This window comes from Fibroporia radiculosa (assembly GCF_000313525.1).
Source record: "Fibroporia radiculosa TFFH 294 genomic supercontigs, scaffold1153, whole genome shotgun sequence".
Lineage (NCBI taxonomy): Eukaryota > Fungi > Basidiomycota > Agaricomycetes > Polyporales > Fibroporiaceae > Fibroporia > Fibroporia radiculosa.
In genome coordinates this window covers 1-9,582 of record NW_012133592.1, presented here as the reverse complement: position 1 = coordinate 9,582, position 9,582 = coordinate 1, and the positions used below count along the sequence as shown (strand labels likewise).

General features: G+C 53.6%; 4 protein-coding genes across 4 annotated transcripts; 2 read left to right on the top strand and 2 right to left on the bottom strand.

The window, feature by feature from the left end:
* Nucleotides 1–1,633: 1,633 nt before the first annotated feature.
* FIBRA_08595 (uncharacterized protein) lies at nt 1,634–4,314 on the bottom strand (the record flags this gene model as incomplete). Its single annotated transcript, XM_012330234.1, has 12 exons — nt 1,634–1,741; nt 1,791–1,919; nt 1,978–2,098; nt 2,153–2,287; nt 2,359–2,482; nt 2,538–2,597; nt 2,654–2,701; nt 3,195–3,562; nt 3,617–3,819; nt 3,872–3,960; nt 4,017–4,092; nt 4,156–4,314. The coding sequence occupies 12 exons, from the start codon at nt 4,312–4,314 to the stop codon at nt 1,634–1,636; spliced, it is 1,620 nt and encodes a 539-aa protein (XP_012185624.1).
* Nucleotides 4,315–4,789: 475 nt separating this feature from the next.
* Nucleotides 4,790–7,289, bottom strand: FIBRA_08594 (uncharacterized protein; the record flags this gene model as incomplete). The annotated part of the gene is made up of 16 exons (XM_012330233.1): nt 4,790–5,010; nt 5,070–5,171; nt 5,232–5,338; nt 5,389–5,426; nt 5,481–5,550; nt 5,597–5,632; nt 5,687–5,754; nt 5,813–6,079; nt 6,131–6,221; nt 6,282–6,351; nt 6,411–6,476; nt 6,529–6,639; nt 6,690–6,702; nt 6,765–6,829; nt 6,883–7,046; nt 7,108–7,289. The coding sequence occupies 16 exons, from the start codon at nt 7,287–7,289 to the stop codon at nt 4,790–4,792; spliced, it is 1,671 nt and encodes a 556-aa protein (XP_012185623.1).
* Nucleotides 7,290–7,886: 597 nt separating this feature from the next.
* Nucleotides 7,887–8,331, top strand: FIBRA_08593 (uncharacterized protein; the record flags this gene model as incomplete). The annotated part of the gene is made up of 3 exons (XM_012330232.1): nt 7,887–7,997; nt 8,051–8,178; nt 8,235–8,331. The coding sequence occupies 3 exons, from the start codon at nt 7,887–7,889 to the stop codon at nt 8,329–8,331; spliced, it is 336 nt and encodes a 111-aa protein (XP_012185622.1).
* Nucleotides 8,332–8,610: 279 nt separating this feature from the next.
* On the top strand, nt 8,611–9,458 carry FIBRA_08592 (uncharacterized protein; the record flags this gene model as incomplete). The annotated part of the gene is made up of 4 exons (XM_012330231.1): nt 8,611–8,888; nt 8,940–9,034; nt 9,089–9,302; nt 9,353–9,458. The coding sequence occupies 4 exons, from the start codon at nt 8,611–8,613 to the stop codon at nt 9,456–9,458; spliced, it is 693 nt and encodes a 230-aa protein (XP_012185621.1).
* Nucleotides 9,459–9,582: the final 124 nt, after the last annotated feature.

Genomic DNA, 9,582 nt, shown 5'->3' with positions numbered 1-9,582 from the left:
CGGCGCACGGGCGCGGGGTGTCGGCGCAGACGACTGCGGGGCGGGCGTCGGGGACAGCAGCGAGAGGAGCGTCGACGACACCGAGGCGCTCCGCCCGCGCGTGCCCCGCCCCGGATGGCCGGCGGGGGCGTGCTGCCCGAGCCCGGGCGGCTGCGAGCCCAGCAGCGGCGTCATGCTCCCCCCGCCAACAACTTGCCGTTTCAGCAATTGGGAGCGGACACTGTGCAGGACGCGTGCCTGCTCGGGCGTGGTCGACGCCCCCGGGGGCGGAGTGAGCGACAGCACACCGACAAGCTGGGCGTAAGAGTAAAGGATCAGCTCAGTATTAGGAATGGTGAAAGAGGAATTGAGGGCCGTGCGGGGAGGCGGCTTCGTGCCCGACGCAGGCGGGGGCCCGTGCCCAAGCTGTGGAGCGCGGCGAGCCGGAGCGCGGCCAACCGGAGGGTCGCTCAGAATTGCGATGGTGGGTATCTGGGTGCGGAAGGTAGACGCATCCGGGATGGGCGAAGGCAATGCTGGTGTCATCGGGGGTATGGTGGGCGATGAGCTGCTTTCGGATATCGTGTCTAGGGAAAGCGAGTAGTTTGATGTTGAGGCACTGGGCAAGGGAGAGAACGGCGACGGCGTGGATGGTGGAGGGCGGAGGTCTTGCAGCTGCAGTTGGCCGTCCGCCACGGACTGCTTGCGCGCGTGCGGGTGGGTGGGTGCGATGGGAAGTATAGCGGATCGGGCAAGGGGAGAAGACACACGGGGCGATGTAGGGGCTAGCGGTAGCCAATGCTCGGTAGTCCGCAGTATGCAAGATATGCCGTTTACTCACATGCGTAAGGTTCATTAGCGCGTAAGAAGTGCAGCGAGGACTTGCCCTTCATGTTCTCCTGAGGTGGCGATTCGAGAGCGTGGTTGATGGATATCGAGAGCGATTTGGTCAGAGACCGCTTCAAGCTTGCTCCTTCCAGCCTCAAGGACCCTCCATCTCCGTTTGGGAGATGGTCCCTTCCTATGAGCCCTTTTCGTGCAGGCGAGCCACTGGGTCCTACATTTCGGATAGGAAGACTGGGAAGAGCAGAGCGAATCGTGCCAGGCGACGTCGGAGGTCGCGCAAGTGGTACAGAACTGATAGAGTGGGCACTGCGTTTATGCGAATGTGATGCAGAGTGTGACGCGGACCGCACGGGAGGGGCGTCCGGGCCTCGCGTGTTGGTGAAGGTGACGGTTATCGAGAAAGGTTCGCCAGCGAAATATGAGGCCTGAGAAGGAGAAATAACAACTTTAATGGCGTCTGCCATGCGTGCGTCGTTGTTGGTGCTAGTAGTAGTACAGAAACAACAACTGGTGTGAGTACAAGCGGCAGGCGAACCCGCGACGCCACCAGACCGTCAGGGCCACGGCCTTTCCCGTTCAGGAACAATCGGAACGCCCGTGTCGCGGGCTCCAGCAGGCTGAGGTTCACTTGCCCAGAAGTGAGAACTGCACTGGTTTCTACGATTTATACAGCCTGGCTGCAGCCCAGTACAAGCAGCTCCCCCACCCCTCTGCTGTCTCCTGATTCACGATGGCTGTCGTGGTGAACTTGAAATCTTCCGATGTGATCAACAGCTCCGAGTCAGCGTAGAATTTGATGCTGAGCTCGTCAGGAGACACCGCTCGCCATCTTGTCCAACAGTCGTTCCCTCAGCTGAACCAGCTTCATCTGCTCGTTTTGCGCGTGCTGCAGTTCATGCCGCGCCAGCTCGAGATTCTGCAGCGACTCAGCCCCAGCACAAACATAGCTGAAGCCAAGCACGCACGGGTGGCAGCCCTTGGAACGCCTTGACTCTGGCGCGCTTCTGAGCGAGCACTTTCTCCTTCTGCCTCAGTTCTTTGTGATACGCGGCAAGCTGCGTGAACGTCAAGGGTGGATCTTCCGGCATCTGAGCCTGAACGAGCCCGCGGTCAGCTACCAGGTCCGGCACTTGTCGTGAGTGGCCACTGTACCATGGTGGCGCGCAGCTCCTCCTGGTATTCTCTGGCCTTTGAAGAGAGAGCCGCTTTGCGCTTTTCCAGGGCAGCGATGCTGGACCCCGGGGGCGGCTCTGCTTCCATAGTGTCTAACCATCTAGAGAATTTATATATGGCACAACCCACGCGGTGGATAACGGTCATGGCTTACTGGCTGACAAGTGCTTCTTCGTGCTTCATAGAAGCCAGGTGCATCATGAGTTCATCTTCGGCTGCATGTAGTCTCAGTTCTGAGCGTTTCACGGCAATCTCCTCCGCAGAGAGACGTGAAATAGCGGAAGCAAAGCTGACCATTCAAATGTCAGCATTTTCCCGGAACCAAACTCGCTTCTTGGATTTATATGAGAAATGACGCACCTCGAGAACGAGGGGTCGTCAATGCCCAGCACCTCTGCGACGTCCGTCAATCTCTCCAGGTACTCTTCTCCTGCTTCATCCTTTAACGGCTGGATGAAGGTCTCGATGCTCCCAAATATTTGTGCTGGAATGCACACAACGTGTTGGGACATTCAAACAATTTGCTGTTCATGGCTTACCTTGCTGATCATACGGGGACAAATTTTGTGTTTGCAAAAAAGTTGAAGACGCAGCTTTACCTATTGAAATCGATTCCCTCCATAGGTTGTATTGAGACAACACTGCTCCTACTCACTGATATCTCTATCTTCCGACATCACAGAGGACGATGTGGATCCAAGCCCTGCTAGTGTGAGTCAATTACAATTGTGGGCCATGCGGCGTCATGGAGTTGTGGCACGTTGGTCCTGCAAAGTGGCGCGTCGCATGCGAACATACTTATCGAGATCGAGTTCAGAGATTGCGCCGATCGTGACTGGGCCGCTTGCAGTGTGCACATATATACATCAGATCACGAGCACTACAGGTAGACATTCCCGCCTACTCATACCACGCGTAGACGAGACAGTAATCATGCAAAGGTTATCCCAATGGCATTCAATTTGATGTTTTACACTAACCGTATACAAAATAAGGACGATGCAAGTGCGAAAGCGAACGCGATATATTAACCCATGGGTGCGAAACCCGCATAGGCGTCAGAGTCACACAACATGCTACCGCAAGACGGCAGCGATCAGAGTCGACGCTTGCGCTGTCTTGATGCCGAGTCCTGCGATGGAGCTCTACGAAAGCAGCGTTCAAAAATGGCCGAGAAGAACATGCAAGAAACACACACTTCCGATTCTTTCCCTTCGTGCCCTCAGTGGGCTCATCCACATCCATGCTATCTTTGTCCTTCTCATCTTGATCTTGGTCCTGCTCCCTATCTTTCTCCTTCTCCTTCTCCTCCCGTTCCCTTCTTTCTCGCTCCCTCTCACGATCCCTTTCAGCAATTCCTGCTGGTGTCAAATTGGTGCGGCCAGTGGTAGCAGTTGTTCGGGCAGTCGCCTTGACCTCCTTCTGCTTATCGAGAACTTCTTTCAGGTTAGTCTGGTAGACTTGGTCATACGCCTCCCGCTTCGTCTTCTGTGCCGCAACTTCCCTTGAAAGCGTGGCCAATTTGTCATCGAGCGTAGAAAGGACAGCTGACGATGTCGATGCCCTGTTTTGCCGATTTCATAAGCGCGAATACACGACAGATATCCAAGCTACGCACCAATTTTGCAAACTGGCAAGCAGCTGCTCTATCTTTCCCGGCTCCAGATCCCTTCCCATCGTGAACTCCACGTCAAATTGTTGTTCTTTCTGGTCAAGTTTGCCGCGAATGACGTCGAGATAGATAGCATCGATGATGAGATCCTCCAGCTCGCGAATACCAGGCATTTGGAGAGTATCGAGGAGCTGCGAGTAGGGCAGAATCTGACAAACGAGTCAGATTAGGTACCCTGGACGCAGTATACAGTGCATATACCCGGCTCTCCATTGCGAGCGAGACCAAAGTCAAATGCTTCAGCTTGATCGTCTGGGCATCATTTAACGCAGGTAGTGCATCTCTGTGTTCTACCCCCTAGCCGTCAAGTCCAGTGCAGGGCTGCTATTAGGGAAACGGACTCAACGGAGGTAGTCTGGGAATGTCTTGTAGGCAAACAGCTGCAACAGGGAAAAGTATGACGAATTTTCACTGTTTGCTAACTATAATAGCAGACAGGATGATATGTGTTAAAGATAACCCTTCCTGCTAGTCACCACTCATACCTCCTGGACATTGGGAAGCTCGAGTAGCTCGGCGAACACAAAGACGCCCGGCGCAGAAGTGGCATCTTGCACAAGCTTGGCTGCAGCAGCACCTTTTGCTGCCTTGGACATCAGCAAGAACGGCTCAAGTTTGGCTGCATGGTTAAAACCGAGTTCCATGGTAGCTTAGCGTAGGACTGTGGAGGTTGTTGAGCGCGCGTACAGCCGCCCGGGACATAGAGGCCTGTGGCGGTATGTCAGGCCGGGTTGTTGAACGGTGTTTGTAGAGAGATGTCGATGCTCCGCGAGCCTCGATTAGTTGATTGTGCGCTTGCTAGAGTCACAGAATAGAGAAACCAGAGGATTTTTATCCGGAATATATTCGTAGTCTACAATTTACCACACAGTGTATATTAATTGTACAATTTTAGCTACGCCTAGCGTCAGTCCAAGGTAGGCCTGAGGTTTTGAAGGCCAGTCAGGCATTGACTCTGATCCAGTCAATATGACTCATCATTACCGAATTGAAATGCAACATTTACGACCTTGAGCCTCAAGGATGGACTCTTAGGTGCCGGGACACCAGACCCGAGTAAGACAAGATATATATCATAATCCTCCATCACATGGATATCTGATCTAGTATTCTATGCGCCTACGGAATCTGCAGCGACAGATTCGTCAGTAGCTGCATTGCATCTGCACGATACGTGTCCACTGTGGTCTCAATCAATGGCGTCGGATCAACAAAGGTCAAGAGGGGCGGAGAAGAGGGGTCAGAGCCCCACTGGTCCCACGTATAAAGAGACAGCAGGCTGAGAGCCGCTCCTGGTAGATTGGGCGGTGTGTTCGGGTTTAGAGTATTGGCAAAATTGACTGTAGGACAGAAATGAAACGTCAGTTTTCAGTTTGTATTCTACCCAAGTTTCACTGACTGATTGCGTCGACTCCAATATAATCAATGGGGGTGAAGAACTCGAGCAGATCAGAAGCGTGGAAACTGCCTAGGAATGGGGTCGCCTTGCCACGCTTGTACACTGTATCCAATTGTCGGATTTGTTCATTGTGCAAGGTCAGAAAAGCGCTAATAAACTCACAATATCCCCAGGTGTCTTGAGTCTTGGACATCACCTCGAGCATATACCGTCGGGGAGCTTGGAACATCCAATCGCCTTGAAATGCTGCAAGTCGCTTAAATTGGGGCCTGAACCTGATACCTGAGAATACACCGATGAACTAGTGTGAATCACCCACGTCAAGGCGTTGAGATCACCGGTACCAAAAGGAGACCCCTGCGGCACTCATATTCTAGCAGTTCGAATGCCTTGTAAAAACTAACAACGCACGTCGCTAGGGTTCGAGGGATAGACGTCCCCAACGCGTGAGATGTCTGCATTTGAGGCCCCAAGGACATAGCTGCGAAAAGTCAGTCCGTTGTAGTACATTAAGTAATTCGGCCCACTTCTCTTGTATGTACGCAAGAAACTCATCATCAGTGCTGCAGGGTCAAGTTACTGATGATTGAAGTGACTGCAGAATGCAAAACACGGACGTGATATTCAACATGCCGAATGAAAACAGCGTGCCTTCATCGTCGCAGTCTCCGGCAATGATCGGCACCTGTCATCAAAAATTGTCAGCACAGAAGGCCCACAGGTCACAAAACGACGGGCATTACCCTAGCATATATTCCCTGCTCTACGTACCGCTGCCCATTCTGAATGATAAGGGTGCCATCGATACGCGGCTCCCATGCAAGACTCAAGCCAGTATAACTGAACGCGGTGGGGGTCAATGCGATGGCCACTTGCAATAGTTCGTAGTCTGCATAGCGTAAACAGTCCAACGTATCTGGAGAATTAGCACAGCCAGTGGATTGCACGAGCTGATCATAGAATGGCTGCCCCTCGGAGACGGTGTGAAGAGCGACTGGGAAACCAGATTCCTTTCAAGGGGACGTCAACGAGTGACAACATGTGATGTACACTAGCCTCACCATAATTGCTCCTCGGAACAAACCAGCGGGGTCACCGTTATTCCAAATGATATGAGCAGCCACCGAATAGGCACCAGCGCTCTCACCCCATCTACGAACGTTTGTCAGTCAGATCCTTCGAGTCAACACAAAACGTCGAGAGATCACGCACATGATTACTTTGCTTGGATCACCCCCGAAGGCGGAGATGTATTGGTTCACCCATTCCATCGCCAACCTCTCTTTTTGAGTATAAGAACGTGAATGCGAGTACGAACTATAATCACCGTGACCGACTTACGATCTCGCAAGCCGACGTTAGTCAGTCCAGCTTCTTCCACTTCTTGACTGGCCAGGAAGCCGAAAGCTAGATGCTATTCTGTCAGAGTATGAGATGTCCATCAGTTGTTGATTCATACCATTCATGCGGTAATTGTGGGAGACAAATATGACTGGTTCACCCAAGGCGATGGAGCGTTCAACGTAAAGACTCCCATCGTAACCTGTCGCGGAACCAATCTCAAATCCACCTATTGCGAAACTGAGCAAGAGTGGATATCAAAAAGAGAACTGAACATACCTCCATAAATCCACTGGTCGGTATTCATTTTAGCATCAAATATGTTATTAAATTGTTGGGTCACCGAGCACTTACAAAGATGACCGGGAGATTGTCCTCCGGAGTTGCGCCCGCAGGCGCCCAGACATTAGCATATAGGCCTGCATGTATTGGAAACTAAAACAGGAATACTCTCACGAGAGACAACACTTACAGTCTTCAGAGATGAGATCCAAGACTGGCAATGAGAAGTTACTCGGCAGCTCTTCCGGTAGGACAATCAGCTGCTGGGGGCAAGATGGTCCAAAGCTGGTCGCTTGCTGAATCCCTTCGAGAGGGTCTGGGGGCTCCGGTAACCCAAACCGCAGTGCTCCTATCCTGCACAATCAAATATATCAGCGAAATCTTCAAAGTAAACTCATGGATGAGAGAAACTAACGGTGGTTTGGCGAACGGAATGCCGAGGAACTGGGAGACACCGCCTGATGTCAATCCTTGGAACGCACCGTAGGTGATGTTAACGATAGGGCCAGCGGCAGTGTCTCGTGCGCCCATCGGGACACCGAGCACTGGGACCAAAAGCAACGCGGAAGCTACACCGATCAGCGACGAGAGAGTCATTCTCATTGAGTTGTTACAGTTTAGATGTGATTGGAGACACACTCTGCAATGTGTTCAAGCATCGCTTTATATACCTCGAGCCAGAGCCTGAGCCTGGATACCGGTTCAACCTCGAGCAAAGTTCACTGGCGGTCGCTCGACGTACGTCAAGGTACGTGTGGCACTGTCATGAGAACACGAACCTCTGCAAGTATCATTCACAGGAGAGTGTGAGTTGTCGAAGAATGGAGCTTGAACCATTAGAGCCATGAATGGGCATCGAATCGAGTGAAATAAGTATCTCTAGCGTTCATTTCAGGGCATTCCAGGCAACAATCTGACGTTCCGTCAATGTCCTGCACTTTTCCAACAATATATGGATTAGACATCGTAATAGCACAGCGATAGATCACCAAAAACTCACTTCATTGGGTGTGTTTAGTGCACGATTGCGACGAACGCGAATTCGGCATGGACGATGGACGCACCCGCCACCAATATTGGACAAGCGCGCACTCATCTGCAGCCACACTGGCGCTTCACGTGTTTGCTCTCGATCTTGTGCGCCCATTCTCGCACTACGTTCCAGTGATTCCACTCACACCCTGATTCCATACCATGACTGCTGTGTACGAGTCACTTGTACTAAAGCTTGCTGCCGTCTTAGAACTCGCGCAGCAATCTGAGGCAGCACTGACTCCGCAATCGAGACAGGCCCTCATCCAAGCGGTGCGTCGTCGCGCCCGCACCCGCACTGAAGCGCGTCCTATATAACATCACAGACGAACGACTTCAAGGAGAGCCTGAGACAGGCGCGGGAGCTGGCGGACGCGCTGCCTGGTGGAGAGCTCTCCGTGGAAGAACAAGACGACGTGATCGAGATGCTGGAGCAGCTGAAGGCGAGGAAAAGGTGCGTCCTGCGTGGGCGCGACATTTCTTGCTGAAATATGTATACGCATGATGCAGGAAGCAGCTGGACGATTTCTCGGCGAGTGTGGATGCGATCTCTGCCGAGGACAGCGTGAATATGGAGATAGACTCGACGGCGTCCACACCGTCTTGAACCTGAACGTCTGAACATCGAACTATCGCATGATCGACTGAATGGTTCGCTGATCGTCACGTTGCGCCTCCACGTCTGGTCTCGTTCAATATTGGCCTTTGTACGGCAGACTTGTCCAAGCTCTGACCGAATCATGGTTCCCCAATCTGTCAGCCGTCGGTTCCAATCTTTCCTCTGCTCCGACGACGACCTCAGCTCTGTTTTTCCTTGCAAGCCTTGACGGTACACGCGTAGGGCCGGCCCCGCACCTTCCACTCTTTTTATTCTGTCGTATTGCACATGCGTCACATCATGTGCGGGTGTATGCGCGCTCTCCTGCTCGTCACTTTATTGTCCTTTGTGTCCGCCCAGAACGTCACCTGGATGAGTCCGTCCGCGGGCGACGTGTACGCGTCTGGCGACATGATCGCTGGGCGTTGGAGCGTGGACGGCACACAGGAGTACTCGTCGCCTTCGTTTCGCCTTTGTCCACCAGATGCCGAGCAAGCAAGTGGAGGCTGTGGGGCAGCGGTGTGGCCAACGGTGGAACAGGATGGGGGATCGTATCTAATTTATATGTGCGGCATGTTGTTCAACATTGGTCGCGAGTTACTGAGTGCATCGTGCAGGTCGTTGCCAGATGTGTCTGACAGTACGCAGTTCGTCCTCCAGATGGCCGGAACTACAGGCGAGACGAGCGAATCGCCCGCGTTTTCGCTAGTCCGTGCGTACGCGTCATATTCCGTCTGTGGTGTGAACTCATGCGTGTTGTCTTCAGCTGTCAACAGTAGAGCCTCGCCCGGTTCAACAAAAGTGACGACCAACACGACCCACTCGCCTCCTGATTCCCTCGCGTCTCCATCCCTACCCTCGTCCAACTCTTCCGCCACACCGCTCCCAAACTACGCCGAGACAACGATGCCCGCACCGACCGCCGCGTACGCTGTTCCTCTCGCGCTTGTCGGGTCTGTCATCGTCGCGGCTACCGGCCTGTGCGTGCACCAGCGTCGGAAGCTCGCGCGGGAGCGCACGAACGAGAAAGAAGGCCTCTCGCGGCGGTCAAGCGTGACGATCGAGGCGGGTACAGGGCGATACACGCGCTTTCCGGGGCTCCGGCGCGGCGGGGGGACCCTCAGGAGCGTGTTTAGGTACGGGCGCGGGTGCCACGACGACGACAGAGACAGCTCGTCGGGGTCATCCCGCGCGTGCTCCGACGTGGACGACCGGGTGTCGCTGTACTCGGTCGCGTCGGTGAGGCGGCAGCCGATGGTG